We start from the raw sequence: 15,373 nt of genomic DNA, 5'->3' as shown, positions 1-15,373 counted from the left end.
GATACAACTGAGTTGTTTCAAAGTAAAGACCTCTTTACAATTGCTAGTTTAATTATTTAGACTGTATGGTGTTAAGATATTTCTGAACTTAAAAGTTAATATATTGTATTATATAGATTACATGCTGCAATGCTAGATTGGCTATTATTCTAAATCTATTTATTGCAACAAAAAAGTGACATGAATAGATTATAATTCATCATGAACAGCTTGTTGTTGTTGCTGTTGTTGGTCGTTCTTTTTAGCTTGTTCTTCAGAGGTCTTCTTAGCTTGTTCTTCAGAAGTCTTTTTAGCTTGTTCTTCAGAAGCCTTCTTTGCCTTTTCTGCGGATTCTTTCTTATTTTGTTCATCCAAAACACGCTGTCTGTATGCAGCAAACATTTGCTTACCTGGAATTTTATGTGTAGAACTGTTTTCAACAAACGCCATAATGGATTCGATACTCTTACCACCTTCAAAAAAGACTGGTTTTGTGTTATTGCCAGCTGGGAACAGCACTAAAGTCGGGAACTGTTCGATATCAACGCTTAAAACATCATTGTCGAATGCGTTAATGTCAGCTAGTGCTAATTTGTCTTTCAAAGAAGCATCTTCGTTGAAGATTTGGGCAGCTCTGTTGAACAATGGCTCGATCTTGGCAGAGATATTACACCATGGAGCATAGTATCTAACTAGAATGTCCCTCTTCTCATCGAAAACAAATTTGTCATGAGTTGAGCCAACTAAATGATAAACATCAGAGTCTTGTTTAGCTGGTACCTCTTCTGATCTCTCCATTGGTTTAGCTTCACCCTTAGTGAAATTTTCTAATAATTGTTTCATATGAATTTGAGATAGCTTAACTGGTTCTTCCAAGTTCTTGAATTCTTCTTCAGCCAACTGTGGTAAAACGTATCTTCTATTTTTGCGAACATCATGAATAGCGAATAATGGGTATTGTGGTAAAACACCTAAAGTTTCAATTGGTTTACTGTATTGACGAACGTCGACACCAACAATATTGACTTTACCACGGTAAGTTTCACCTAATTCCTTCATAAATGGAATGATATCGTCAGTAGCATCTTCATCACGGTTGTACATATAGTAAGCGATTGGGACACTTAAGCTAGCGTAAACTGAGTGCGTACTGGCAGTCAAGTTACCGAAAGCTGGTAAAGTCTCTTGAGTGATCCATTTGACGAAGTTTTGTTCATCGTTAATGAAATATTCCAAATTTTCCAAATTAGAAATTTCTTTAATATCTGGAGAACCGTTGGCATTCTTACCCTTATTGATGTATAAACTGAACGTAGCATCTTTTTCTCTTGGGAATGAGACAAAAGTGATACTATCCATACGTTGCTTGGCAATATTCTCGAATTGCTCGTCGAATTTACCGTTTGCGTTTTTAACAACAACGGGCTTCCCACTGTTTCTCAGAATATCTTGCAAAACAGATTCACTGTCCACAACAGTGACTGGCACGGTATCCTTTCTCAAAGCGTATGCAACAAGCCCATCCACGTTAGTGGAACCCTCCCAAGCAATTGGATGAGTCAAATTGCTATCTTTGAATATTTTTAAAGTCGGATAAGCATCGATCTCGTATTTATCGCAAACTTCTTTATTCTCAGTACAATCAATCTGACCAAAAACAATATCTCTTGGTAATAATCTGTCTGCAGCGGCAGCTAGTCTTTCTTTAATGTTCTTTGAATGTAAACACCATGGAGCATAAAACTCAGCAACGAAAAATCTCTTAGATCCCACAATTTGGTCGAAATTAGTAGCATTCAGTTGCTCAATCTTATCACTAGACGAAGCCTTAGCATCTCTAGCGACAGCTGCAGCACCAAACACGTTGCCAGATAAACCAGCAACCAACAATAACGAATTAATAGAAACCATTGAATATATGTATATAAATATATATATATCTAAAGAATTTCACCTTTCTCAACGATGTGTTCTCGCAGTATGCTCTCAACAGTAAGAATCAAAAAGACTCATATACAACAGGCAAAGACCTCACGAGATATACTAACTCATGCACGCTAGCATTCCAAATGCAACCCACAAGCTTAGCAACATCAATTGAAGAGGTCTTGTCTTGTTTCATTGTTTCGTTCTTCCAAATTTCACTGCAAATTATTTTTTTGACGTGTTCAAATTTCGCTGAACAAGTGTCTTAAGAGATTAGAAACGGTCGTTTAAGTTTAAATAATGTATATAAAGATGTGGATACATATGTATTGGAGGTGTGCGTGTGTGTGCTTATTGTTGTGTCTGGATGCTTGTTGGGGTGGGGGCACGTCTGCCTTGGAGTTCGTGGAGGATGGTGGAGCTGTGTCCTTGCCCTCGTTGAAATAGTCGGTGTCAACGAGGCCGGTTGTATGCTTTGTCTTGGTCCTCTTCTTGCCTGCGGTTGGCAGGGCTACTTGTGGGGTGAATGCCTCTTCAGATAGCTGTGCTGGTGGTTCTATTGCTGGTGGTTCTATTGCTGGTGGTGGTGCGGTGGTAGTGGCGGTAGTGGCGGTGCCTGTGGTATGTGATGGTGCAACGGTGGGGATTCTGTGTAGGAAACCGTAACCTACGTTGCATCCCAGTCTGCCGTCACCGCCGATGTTCACTGTAATTGGTCTCACGCAGTCGTGTATCTTGTTGTACACGTAGAGGATGAGTTCGTGGTTTGCTCTGGATTTGACAATGTCTTGCAGCAGCGTTTCTCCGCCAGTGGCCAGAAGACCATCTTGACAGCCGATGATGTAGTCCTCATCTGGGATAAGGCCTGCCTGCTCGGCAGGACCATTTGGTAAGTTAATGTTGAGGATGTGGTACACAAATGTGGCTGCGATTAGTGGGGACCATTGCACTTTGAATCCCAGCGACTGGAATTTCTTGTTGGCTGCTTGGTTATCTTCGACAGCCGCTAATGAAACATCTTCCAATTGCGATTCGTCTTTGTATTGCACTGACACGTACTCGTCTCTATAGTTACCCCCTTTGCCGGACCATATGTTCAACTTGACGTAATTGTTACATTTCTCATTCAGTAATTCGACAATTCTGTTGTAATCGGGGTATGAATAACCATGTTGGTTGATGATCACAGGCACCGGTTCATCATTTATACCGACAATGAAGTCGAAGTATGATTGCAATTGCAATTGAGTCTCGTGCACAAACACGATTCGCAAACCAGATAGGGATTCATTGACGTTGGACCTCACACTTGCAGACCCAGCGTCCTCCGGAGAATATCCAGATTGCTCTTGCATTTGTGGCAATAATAGCGCTGGGGGAATGGAATGGAAAAATGCATCGATCTCAGAAGTACTGGAAGATAAAGCCAACGTATCTTGGACACTTTGTTCCAGTGTCTTCACCAAATTCTTAGCAATTCTAAACATTATTTTTTGCAATTGCGATCAACGATTAAGACAAAAGTACGAGCTACCAGTCAAAAAAACAAAACCTCTTATCCTCTATCTCAGAAGACACCTCTTGACTCGTTGATATAGATACTCTCCTCTCTCATCCTTATTCTTTTAGATAGCTTAACCATGCAAATACACCTTCCATAAATGCTTGCTTTACAAAATTGAGAATTTGAAATTCCTCGTCTCTTCTGAAAGGAAGAAAACAGTGACAGCGGCAAAACAGAACCTTTTAAGAAGTTAATATGCACTTTTATAAAACTGATTTATGGAAAGAGACAATACAATGACCATGGATGGTTGTGATTTAGAGATAGACTCGAATGAGTGGTTGCCAACAAGTTGTGTTTCCAATGGTGTTTACATGTCTATTAAAAGAACCGGCGGTGCTTTTCAATTGCTGAAGTTGATCGAATGAAAGCTGGTAATTCTTAACTGAGATTCCGCTTAAAAAGTGTTTTCTATAGCAACGGTGGTGTATAAGGATTAGACTCAGTAGGAGCTTCGTTAGTCTGGATATGTGATCTTTTTACTTAGTGAAGGTTTCTTCTTGTAACCGCTGCTTTTACGGTGTCTCTCGACCCCTAGAGGTGCTGCCACCACTCGTCCGTTATGATTAATTAGTCTTCGATCAAGTTTTTAAGGGACCAGGATGTATGGGTATATAAGCATCTACATCTGCATTTCAAATGCCACCATGGTCGATCAGTATTGTCGATCCGGATGGCTGGTTATTTCGTTGAAGATCGATGGCCATTGGGATGTAATGACAGATAATATGATCTTTAAGGACGAAAATGAAGGTGATGATCTTCTCGCTGCTGCAGTTAAGGGCATCTGTGACCAATTTGTTGTCACACAAGGACAACTTATTGCCATGACAAATTATTTTATAGATCAGATGAATAGTGGTTTGAATGAAGAAATTGGGAGTGGTTTGCCCATGATTCCATCTTTTGTCACTGCATTACCAACGGGAGAAGAACAAGGTATTGTATTAACGGCCGAACTAGGCGGGACAAACTTCACAGTCTCTAAGGTTACTTTGAAAGGCAGGAATCAGTATTCAATTGATCAGATGAAAACAAGAATACCAGATTATTTATTCCAGAACTATTCAGCGACTTCCAGGGATTTATTCACGTTTTTAGTAAAACAAGTAGATGAGTTCATGAGGTCTCACCTCGGTGATGTTTTTACTGCAGATCGCAAGCATGACCAGTCCTTTAAAATGGGGTTCATATTCTCTTACCCAGTAAAACAAACCTCTTTAGACACTGCTGAGTTAATCCGATGGACAAAAAGGTTGAATATAAAGGATACAGTGGGCAAAGATGTAATTCAACTTTTTCAAGATGAATTAGACAACCAAGGTTTGAATATGGTTAATGTTATGGCACTTACAAATGATACAATATGTACATTTTTATCGTTATGCTATTCTACTAGAACGACAGACTTATCAGCAGGGAGAGACAATAAGATCCAAGGTGATATATCGGGACCAGTGATAGGATGTGTGTTCGGAACTGGCACTAATGGCTGTTATAAAGAATCAATAAATAATATAGTGAAATTACCAAGGGATATTAAACAAATGTTACTAAACATGGGAAACACTGAAATGCTTATTAACACAGAATGGGGATCGTTTGATAATGAAACAAAAATTCTACCAACAAGCAAATATGATATTTCCATTGATAAGAAGTACAGTCGAAATCCTGGATACAATCTCTTTGAAAAAAGAGTCTCTGGGATGTTTTTAGGTGAAATCCTGCGAAATATTCTAATTGACTTGTATTCTCGAGGGTTAATGTTTCAACAGTATGCATCATATGATGTATTGCCTCATCAATTGAGAACACCTTTCCAAATATCCTGCCAAGTCATGGCTAGCATTGAAATCGATGACACAATCGGTTTGCGGGCTTCTGAAATGTCGTTGTTACAGAGTCTTCGCATTCTGACGACCCCAACAGAAAGGGCTCACATTCAAACTCTGACACGTATAATATCAAGGCGGGCAGCGTATCTGGCTGCTGTTCCCATAGCAGCAATCATCATCAAAACAGGAGCTTTAGAAAAAAAATACAACGGCGAAGTTGACGTTAGCTGTGAGGGGTCGATAATCAAGTATTATCCAGGTTTCAAGACAATGATGAGACAAGCATTAGCATTAACACCTTTAGGAACCGACGGCGAACGACGCATCCATCTCAAGATCCTTGAAGATAGTCCAAGTGTCGGTGCTGCATTATGTGCATTAATGGCATGAAACCTTTTCCCCCCTTCACCCTTTGAGAACAGTAACTATATTCTACCCAAAACATATGTATCATTGAATATATAACACGTATACACAGGTTATCAACTGTAATATCATATAACTTATCTTTCCTCTCCATCCTTTCCATCATTTCTCTTCGAAAAGTCATTGATGTCTTCTTTTTGCAGACGTCTTTTAAAAATTACAACACTTATTTAAGGGTCAATTTTTAAATAGAACTTATTTATATTCTTTTTTTGATTTACTTTTATTTTAAAAGTATAGTTTCTTGTTTGAGGAGTTGTTTCTATAGACTGTGAAGCATACCATTTTGATTTAATAATAAGTTCGTTGAGCTTCAAGCAAAAGAAAGAAGAATTGGATCATGAGCATCTCTTTTGAAGGTGATGCAGACGGTGTCGATGATAAGATTTTTATGCCAACTTATAATAGCAAGAGAAGAAGGTCAAAGGTTTCAAGTAAGCCACCTTTGAAGACTTTAACTGATGAAAGTGTGAATCCAGTTATGAATGAGACTGTTGGTAACGTTTTTGATAAAGTACAGTTGACGAAATTGTTGATTAATACGCTGAATGAGATGGGTTTTAGTGACACTGCGATTGCTTTGGAGAAGGAAAGTGGAGGGGTTCGAGTGGAATCCTCGAATGTGCATCAGTTGATTAGGTTATTGGAGAGTGGTAAATATGAATATATTGATTTGGAGATTCTAAGTCGTTTACCTTTGAATAATAAGACTTCGATTTTGAATCAGTATGTGAAAGATAAACCACAGGAGTTGTCGGATAGAGATGAAGTTATTGATATGGAAAATGTTAATTATTCACAGACACTGAAAGTAATGAATGATAACACAGATCAACTTAAAATAATAGTGGATGATTTAGTAAAAGATTATAATCTTAATACTTCGGATTCCTTTTGGAGTGATCTCATATATTTAAGAGGAATTGTCGAAATTTTAGTTTTGTTGAGTAGACAGATTTTCCTAGAGTTAGTTTTGGATATTGAAGATATATCAACAGCTGTGACATTTTTGAGAACCATTGTAAGAAATTTGATTAAAATTTGGGAAACTCTGTTATTAGTAAAAGATAAAGCAATTATCATGATAGAAGAAGGAGATACATCTGAATTTACACCAGACAATATATTGAAAGAAATGACAATTACTCTTACATCATCTAATATAGTGAAGGGAGATCCAAGATCTGCATGGAGAGGTTCTAAAGAAAATTCAAGAAAAAATACAGTTGAGCTGATATCATGTTACATTGACCCAGAAGACCTTGTCCCCAAGGACAGACTTATCACATTGTTGAAGCAAGCAATCAAATTTCAACGATCTCAGGATGTCCTCAACATAATTGATGAGGAATATGATGAGAAAAATATCGGTAACAGAAGAATAATAAATCTATTGCAAGATTCTTCAGAAAGTTACAATAATTTAAAATTTGAGGAATACAAAACTTTGAAGTACTCTGTTGATGAAATTTGGTATCTTCAATTTTCTCCAGATGGAAAATATTTGGCAAGTTCCTCTGCTAACTCTCTATATGATAGGAAGATTATTCTGTATGATGTTGAAAATGACTTCAAGACATTCAAGGTTTTAGGTGGTAATGACCAATGCATTTTATATTTATCTTTTTCTCCAGATAGTAGATATATTGTTTCCTGTCCTTTTAGTGAAAAGGCAAATGTTTATGATCTGCATAAAAAAGGAAGCTCGATAGAAATTGAAGATGAAGTGCATACACTGATGACCACAACGTTATTGCAACCAATTCACTCGTTTCAAATAACAGCACCAGCCACGGTTTCAACTTCTCCTTTAAATGCAACTATTCCTAGTCATCTAGTAGATAATGGAAATGATAGTGGCAGCAATAACCATGCATCTAATAATAGCACGCCTAGATCGTCAAACTCTGAAAATTCCATTGCTAATGTAAATGCAAATCCTCCAAGGATTTGGTGCTGTGACTGGTTTCACACTCCAAGCCAACAAGGTAGATTTGTGATTGGTTCACCAGATAGAGAGGTTGTGTTTTACGATATTAATGAGGGCAGGATACTTTTTAGAATGTCAGGTACCTCATCTATCAGAGTTAAGGATGTGGCTAATTATATAATACAACCACAACTGGAAAAATTTCCAAGGGTTCATGATATTAAGATAACTGAAGATGACAAAAATTTGATTTTAATGACACACCAAGGCCATTTAGAAGTTTATGATCTGTCGAAATTCCCAAAAAAATCATCATTTTCGTCTATGGATAGCGTGTCTCTATTTGAAACGTTTAGTTTGACTAGGATTAATAGGGTTAATATTGAGAAGAAAATGACTTGCATCAGTTTGCCGCAAATTACTGGGTCTTATGATCAAGTGTCTTCATTGGTGTTAGTTAGTTTGCAATGCAATGAGTTACAATTGTGGGATTTCAAGGAAAGCATTCTTATTCAGAAATTCTATGGTCAAAAACAAGAACAATTTATAATAAGGTCATGTTTTGGATATAATAATAACTTAGTTGCAAGTGGCTCAGAAGATGGTAAAGTCTATGTTTGGGATAGAATTAATGGTAATATAGTTGGGGTTTTATCAGGGCATGTTGAGCATAGTGAATATGGTAGCAAAAAAATAGAAAAGAATTGTAATGTAGTTAGTTGGAACCCTACCAATAAAACTCAATTTGCATCTGGTGGTGATGACGGCTATATCAAAATATGGAGAGTCATAAAAGATTGAAGCATTACAGCAAATTTTTAAAGGATTAGTTGAAAAAATGAGAAATTTCATATTTACCGTTATATATATTTATCTATATTATATAAATCTCAAAAAAAGTATAAAACCTTTTATATTTTCATTTAATGAAGTGAATATGATTCTCGATATAAAGTATATCGATTAGTTAACATCTTCTTTTTCTGTTTCCATCTCTGGCTCTGCTTTTGGTTCTTCAGTATTAGTGGCATTTGCATTTTCTTTTCCTTCATGATTAGCATCCACAGACCGTCTGTGATTGGACCCTTTTACATTGAAAATCATATACTGGTCCAGATCATTTCCTGATAATTCTTTTTCAATAATATATGAGGATTCCTCTTTGTTATTGACGATATCACCTTTATAAGATTCCCAATCTTTTCCACGTAAAAAGAACTGCCTTAGTATGTTTTCAGAATCTTCAATATTTAAATCTAAGAATGCACCAGATGAAACAGTGATGGTAGCATTTTCGTTAACAACAATTTCTCTTAAGGCCGCTAATAAAATACTTATATTACCACCGAACGATAAATTAACCAGTCTAAAGAATTTCGATAATGGATACATTGATATGTAACCATCCTTTGATAATTTTGGCATTAAATAAGTGTCTTTCTCCAAGTTCTCTTTAGACAAGTAATATTCTATCTGGTGTGCAACAGCATTCACTGAATCTATTATTGGTTTTAATGAATAATAAGTTCGTTGGTCGGTATTTTGATGATCTCCATGATATAAATTACGGTTATGATTATTGTTATGTTTCTTACTTTCTGTATCTTTGTATGATTTAGAATCTGGTTCTGATTTTTTATTTACATTAGAACTGTCTTGATGTTTCTTTTTGTTGGTTTTTTTTCTATTATTATTCTTCTTACTTGAAGTTTGTTTCATATTTGCATTAGATTTATTGCCATTAGCAGAGTGTTGTTGATCTTCATTTTGCTTAGAAGATTCCTTGTCTTTACCTTCGTCAGTGGTAGATGGTTTTTTCTTCTTGCTCCTTCTTCTACTTGACTTTTTACCATTGTTACTATTACTATTATTACTATTTGATGTTTTATTACCAACCTCATCGGCCACTACAATCACTGGCTGGATAGCTTCCCATTTCGTGTTAGAGTTGATCTTAATCACAGAATTAGACTTCTTGCCCCTATGTTTTTTCTTATATTTACCAACACTTTTACTTTGTGTATGTTCGATAGATATAACCTGCTCTGGAATGTTGGTGCCATCAACTTCACCATTTTTCCATGGCGATTGTGAAGGTTTTGGAGCAAGAATAAAACTCTTTGACTCTTGAATAGGAATCTGGCTATCTTCTTTTTCCACTTCACTTTTAACAACATTCTCTATGTCTTCTTTGCTATCAGACATGTCGAACAATATCAGTATATATAAGACCTTTCTTTTTACTTTTTGAATTATCTTGTAGATTTAAATTTCTATTCTTCTCTTCTCCTAAGCTAATGCACAACTCAGTTTCCTTTAAATTCCCACAATATGAAATATTACAATGCAGCTAGTCAGAGTGCACTCTATATTGAATAACAAACCTTGTTTTACATCCATTTATAACCAGTTGATTTAGAAAATGTTTTTTCTTCATTGTAATATTGTTGCTTTGTTTTTCCAATTCTTATATGAATTTTTCATTCGATGCCCATTGCTCAAAGTGATGAATGAAAAATTTAGTCTTTTTAAATATCAGCAACAGTTTAATTAACTTTATTTTAATTCACTAATTGATTGATTATTATATTTCAAGTTCATATAATGATAGATACTAGTTCATCTGTTGAATCATTCACTTTTTGTTGTGGTTGTGTTTTGTGAATTCTGCTTATGGTTGCAATAAGAATTGCAAGAGCTCATCGAGTTACAATGAAACGGTCGTTTGATAAAATTGAATCCTTTGGTAGCCATATAAATAGTAGATCTTATGTTGATGGGCGTAATTCTCCACATAGAGATAGAAATGTGAAAGAGGTTAGTTCTGTGGTGGTTAGGAACTTGCCTGCTAGGTTGAAAACCGGTATCAATTTTTATAAGAAGTCATTATCATCATTATTGAATAGTAATGCTTCAAGTTCTGATGTGAATTGGGCAGATAGTATTGAATATTACCAAGGTATTAAAAACATTGTGTATGTACCTAATGAAAGAGATATTCAGCAAGTGAAAGAATACATTAATGAGATTTCGAAGAAATACGCTGCAAGCAACAAAGATAGCAGTCAAGCTTTATATTCAAAATTGAATGCACTATCTGAAAAATATATTAATGAAAATCCTAATTTGGATGCTGGATATTTTAGTATTGTACCAGGGTCTTCTTCTGCCTCTATAGATAATGCTGTTAAGAAAGAGTTTGATTTTAAAGTTAAAGATATTAAAAATTCTCATTTTCCAACTATATTCTGTCCACCAAAGAGTACCAATTTTGAATATATTAGTAACAGTTTACAATTGGTTAATGAAAAGAAGACGATATTGTTTTCCATTGATATTGAGGCTTATGAATTTGATTCTAATGTCATTACAGAGATTGGTATTACGATTTATGATCCAAGGGAAAACTATCAACAACCAACAATATTCCCAGTATTCCAGAAGTATCATATAATCATTGAAGAATCTCTGTTCTTAAAAAATAAGAAGTTTGTTTGTGACTTCAAAGATTGTTATTTGCATGGTGAAAGTTATGTCTTAAAGTTAGTGGAAGCTAAAAACTTCATTCAGAATTTAATCAACTTTTATTTGAAGTCGTCAAACGAAGCGGATAGAACCTGGGAAAGAGCTCTTGTTGGCCATAATGTGAAAGGAGATTTGAATTGGTTGAAGAATATTGGAATTAAGTTGCCTGAACTTGATTTTACACTGACAGAGAAAGACAACAGCGATGCAGTGCATGTTTTAGACACTCAAATCTTTTACCAACATAATTTCTATGATAAATACAGTTCATTAGGGAAAATATTAAAATTGTTTAATATTTCACATAGTTTTCTTCATAATGCTGGTAACGATTCTTATTACACTCTTAAAGCATTGATCTATATGAACGATATAAATTTCAGAAGAAACCAACGACTTGATGACATTGAATCTGTGCAAAAGAATATTATACAATTGATGGAAAGAGATAAGACAGAGAAACGTATCATTCCGATGTCATACAATGTATTGATCAAAGAAGTTCAAGAGGAGAAGAATACTGTTAGTCATAAACATCAACACAAGAAACAAAATGCTAAGAGACTTATCCATCAAACAGAATTTAATGGAATTGTGTGGTTCAACAAGGGTATAGATGCATTTAAGTATAGCATTGGTCAACGATAGATTAAATATAAAATATCTTGGTAAACAATAATGTGAGAAAGTTATGCCAATTGGGTAATAGGAGTGTAATCATAAATTCATAAATTCGTTAAATAGAATTAGACAAATATATAGAAGATAAACTAAATTGAATCTAATAATTTTTCTAACTCACCTGATTCATTCATTTCTTTCAAGTCTTGATAACCACCAATATGCTTTCCCTTGATAAATATATTTGGCAAGGTTGATTGTTGTGATATCTTTGACAATGCAAACAATACGGCCTCTCCATCTGACATCTTATCCAGCTCCAGGACAGTGGCCTCATCGTCAAGGATAGAATACTCGTCAAAGAGGGTACCCTTGGCGGCGTTGCTCTCATTGCAGTATGACTTTGTAGCAATGAAAACTGGTTTCTCATCGATCATCTTCTGTACTTCCAGGATAGTTTTTTCCGACATGTCTGATAGTAATGCAGGAATATATATGTGTTGAAATTAATATGCTGTTGTAGTTGTTGCTGTTGTGTGGGCTAGCTGAAACTGCAAAACTACAAACATAGACATAAACAAGATCAAAAATATCACAGGAAAGCAGTCAACTTTAAATACAAATCTTAATCGAAGTGACAAGGGGCTGAACTAAGACCAAGGGGCTCGCTGTCATAAATTTATTGCAACCAAAAGGTTATCGAATTTGCGGGGAAGCTCTTACAACGATATCTCGTATAATTTAATGCAAACGACTTCCAAGAAACAAGAACAAGCAACAAGCAACATATATTATATCTCACCATATGCAGCACATCTGCTGTTGTCGACATAAACGGTTGCAATTGAAACCTTTAACCTATCCGTTTTGCTTTGAAGACATGTTATCCTAATAACCTTCAGACGTTTTGAAGTTGGTGAAACTTTTGAGGCGATGGGTCTATCTCTTCCGACAGGTTGTACAATTGTTTACATGAGGGATAGGGGTGTAACTCGAGGTTATTAGTGCAGATGAATTAGACAAGTGATATATTTAATAAGTTGTGGTATACGTGTGGTTTTATTTTTCTGTTAAAGTGTTTTGAATTCAGTTTGGTTTGCCTTGAGAGAGGGAGAGAGACAAAGAGGCTAACGTGAAATATGGGGTTTCTATCTGACCATCAACATACTGAGATTAGTGATTATTTGGAGGATCTTGTTTCTCAGGATGATAATAGTACAGTGTTTGCAAGGAAAACTGTGAAGTTGATTCGTTTAATTGATGATACGAGAGATGACGGTTTGTATTTAGAGAATCAAAAAGAGGCTGCTAGGAAAATTAGGAAGTTGTTGAAATATAATGATAATGTGTCCGTGAAGAAGAGATGTTTTAATTTGCTATCAGAGTTCATTATTTATAACAATTGTAAGTTCCGTGAGTTATACAACGATCAGAAACTGTTACTTGCTATTCAGACCACAATATCTGCCAATAGCAAGAAAATAAAATTTTTTACCAATTGTTTTCTGGAATGGATCAAGTTCATTAATGATGGGAAAAACTCATCCAGTAGCACTTATAGAGGTTTGGTGGAATTGTATCGTCAATTCAAAAGTAAATCGAGTGGTAACAGGAGGGTTTTCGACTTGCAGAAGGAGTCTCCCAAGATCAGGCTACTTGTTGGCGACTCTTTGTCTACCTCCATTGCTTTGAAGAACCGATTGTTGCAATTGAGACCTGGTCAGACATCGGTGGATGATAAGGACTCGACGGATTTGTTTGTAAAGTGCAGAGAGTTGAGAAGGGCAGTATTGAAGTATATACAATTTGTGCAAGAAGGTGAGTTGTTGGGCTCATTAGTCCACGCAAATGATGAATTGGTAAACAGTTTGAAGAAATACGATGAACTGAGTGGGCTTGATGAAGTTAACAACTATGACAGTGCTACTTCTGAGTCCTCATATTACGAAACGGACGAAGAGGATTATGACGATATTCAACCTCTAAGCAGTAGAGAAACTTCGAATGCATCTCGTGCTGCTCCACAGAACGTAAATAAACAAAACTCTAGAGATTATGATCCATTCGGCGATCACAATGGCATTTTTTAAAATGTGTATCTATGTATGTAAATAATAATGATTATGTGTGAAAACTAACTGTAACACTAAAGATATGATCTATAAACTGTTATTGTATGGATTGAATTTTTTCTTGGCTTTCATGACTTTAATTCTTTCTTGATCATCTTTGAACTTACTTAGAAGTTCATTGATTTCTTGTTTCTTTCTTTCTCTGACTTGGAATCTATAGAAATCTTGCTTTACTTTCTTGTCGACCATACTGTTTCCTTGTTTGGCCTTTGTCTTATGTTTCAATAGTGGGTTCTTGTTCAATATCTTCTTCTTTATAGAGTTCAAACTTTTTGTGTTCTTACCAACGACCAAAGTGAACCCATCTTCATCGACAATGGAACTTTGAGCTTCTTCCCTTGCAGTATTTTCTCTTTCTTCGAATATTTTCATGTGTAAACTAATATCTTCTTTCAGATAATCAATGTCAATAGGTTTGTAGAAATTAATAAAAGTAGTAATGCTTGGCGAGACGTATTCCCATTCAATAAAGTTTGCTTTCTCTTTCTTCTTCTGTATTAAATCACAGTATTTCTTAATTGAACTGTAACAATTCTCCAAACTAGATTCATCGACAAACTTTATCAAACAAGTGTTTCTTGGAGTATACCTGTTTTCATTCATCTTAGCCTGTTCATCTTCACTTGACTTATTGCTCATTAAATCGGAGGTCAAACTTGACAAATCGATTTCCTCCAACCCAAACTCATCGTATTGCAAAAGTTTCTCTATATATGCAATGGTGTCGTTCTTACTACAAATGTCATTAAACACTTTCTTGATAAATTCAGTGTTACTTAAAATCGGTAGATTGATAGCAAATAAACAGTTTTTCTCTTCCTCGTTATCTTTATTGACATGTTTTTTTATGTAAACGTAATGGAACGAGTTATTATTCAAACCGGCATCTTTCTTCAATGCTCTATGTTTTGGTAATTTGAATGGAACCACTAAGAAACCACTCTTCATAGTCTTAACGTAATGAAATTTAGCACTTTCACTCATCCTGGAAATATGGAAGTCTCTCGAGCTGTAGTTTTCGCTGACGCTTACGCTTAGCCTTTTTCTTTATGATGAACCACACAGACCAACAGCACAAGATATAAGATAAACAGAATCGAAGTTAATATATCGTCACTACATCTACATATAGAAAGTTAACTGTGATATAAACTCTTTCTCCTCTCTGATTAAACTGAAATTCTTTTGTTAACAGTGAAGGTGAAAAAAATTTATGGCCGACAATTGAGTCGATGCCCTTACTGTAGGGTAAACTTGGGAATGATTACAACACTACGAAGGTATACTATAACTATCTGCCTATAGACTATGTGTTTAAATGTAGTCATACCTTGATGTCTAGATCACGATGGTCTGCTAATGCTTAGTTTATTGTTCCTGTATTTACATGTGAAGAAATGGTGTGTGTGTGGAGGGAGAACGCCGATGGTTG

The 15,373-nt window shown here is 35.5% G+C and overlaps 9 protein-coding genes across 9 annotated transcripts; 4 read left to right on the top strand and 5 right to left on the bottom strand.

The window, feature by feature from the left end:
- Nucleotides 1-189: 189 nt before the first annotated feature.
- Nucleotides 190-1,890, bottom strand: TPHA0E03790 (uncharacterized protein; the record flags this gene model as incomplete). Its single annotated transcript, XM_003685854.1, has 1 exon — nucleotides 190-1,890. One exon carries the CDS (start codon nucleotides 1,888-1,890, stop codon nucleotides 190-192), a length of 1,701 nt encoding a protein of 566 aa, XP_003685902.1.
- A 308-nt stretch (nucleotides 1,891-2,198) lies between these two features.
- Nucleotides 2,199-3,392, bottom strand: GRH1 (Grh1p; the record flags this gene model as incomplete). Its single annotated transcript, XM_003685853.1, has 1 exon — nucleotides 2,199-3,392. One exon carries the CDS (start codon nucleotides 3,390-3,392, stop codon nucleotides 2,199-2,201), a length of 1,194 nt encoding a protein of 397 aa, XP_003685901.1.
- A 679-nt stretch (nucleotides 3,393-4,071) lies between these two features.
- On the top strand, nucleotides 4,072-5,697 carry TPHA0E03770 (uncharacterized protein; the record flags this gene model as incomplete). Its single annotated transcript, XM_003685852.1, has 1 exon — nucleotides 4,072-5,697. The coding sequence occupies one exon, from the start codon at nucleotides 4,072-4,074 to the stop codon at nucleotides 5,695-5,697; it is 1,626 nt and encodes a 541-aa protein (XP_003685900.1).
- Nucleotides 5,698-6,073: 376 nt separating this feature from the next.
- On the top strand, nucleotides 6,074-8,464 carry GID7 (glucose-induced degradation complex subunit GID7; the record flags this gene model as incomplete). Its single annotated transcript, XM_003685851.1, has 1 exon — nucleotides 6,074-8,464. The coding sequence occupies one exon, from the start codon at nucleotides 6,074-6,076 to the stop codon at nucleotides 8,462-8,464; it is 2,391 nt and encodes a 796-aa protein (XP_003685899.1).
- Nucleotides 8,465-8,626: 162 nt separating this feature from the next.
- TPHA0E03750 (uncharacterized protein) lies at nucleotides 8,627-9,868 on the bottom strand (the record flags this gene model as incomplete). The annotated part of the gene is made up of 1 exon (XM_003685850.1): nucleotides 8,627-9,868. The coding sequence occupies one exon, from the start codon at nucleotides 9,866-9,868 to the stop codon at nucleotides 8,627-8,629; it is 1,242 nt and encodes a 413-aa protein (XP_003685898.1).
- A 468-nt stretch (nucleotides 9,869-10,336) lies between these two features.
- On the top strand, nucleotides 10,337-11,836 carry GFD2 (Gfd2p; the record flags this gene model as incomplete). The annotated part of the gene is made up of 1 exon (XM_003685849.1): nucleotides 10,337-11,836. The coding sequence occupies one exon, from the start codon at nucleotides 10,337-10,339 to the stop codon at nucleotides 11,834-11,836; it is 1,500 nt and encodes a 499-aa protein (XP_003685897.1).
- Nucleotides 11,837-11,958: 122 nt separating this feature from the next.
- On the bottom strand, nucleotides 11,959-12,279 carry GRX1 (dithiol glutaredoxin GRX1; the record flags this gene model as incomplete). Its single annotated transcript, XM_003685848.1, has 1 exon — nucleotides 11,959-12,279. One exon carries the CDS (start codon nucleotides 12,277-12,279, stop codon nucleotides 11,959-11,961), a length of 321 nt encoding a protein of 106 aa, XP_003685896.1.
- A 669-nt stretch (nucleotides 12,280-12,948) lies between these two features.
- On the top strand, nucleotides 12,949-13,899 carry LSB5 (Lsb5p; the record flags this gene model as incomplete). The annotated part of the gene is made up of 1 exon (XM_003685847.1): nucleotides 12,949-13,899. The coding sequence occupies one exon, from the start codon at nucleotides 12,949-12,951 to the stop codon at nucleotides 13,897-13,899; it is 951 nt and encodes a 316-aa protein (XP_003685895.1).
- A 69-nt stretch (nucleotides 13,900-13,968) lies between these two features.
- RRP7 (Rrp7p) lies at nucleotides 13,969-14,925 on the bottom strand (the record flags this gene model as incomplete). The annotated part of the gene is made up of 1 exon (XM_003685846.1): nucleotides 13,969-14,925. The coding sequence occupies one exon, from the start codon at nucleotides 14,923-14,925 to the stop codon at nucleotides 13,969-13,971; it is 957 nt and encodes a 318-aa protein (XP_003685894.1).
- Between the last annotated feature and the right edge of the window lie 448 nt (nucleotides 14,926-15,373).

Source organism: Tetrapisispora phaffii, chromosome 5, assembly GCF_000236905.1.
Source record: "Tetrapisispora phaffii CBS 4417 chromosome 5, complete genome".
Classification (NCBI taxonomy): domain Eukaryota; kingdom Fungi; phylum Ascomycota; class Saccharomycetes; order Saccharomycetales; family Saccharomycetaceae; genus Tetrapisispora; species Tetrapisispora phaffii.
Note: the sequence above shows the minus strand (reverse complement) of the source record. Positions and strands in the feature narration are given on the sequence as shown.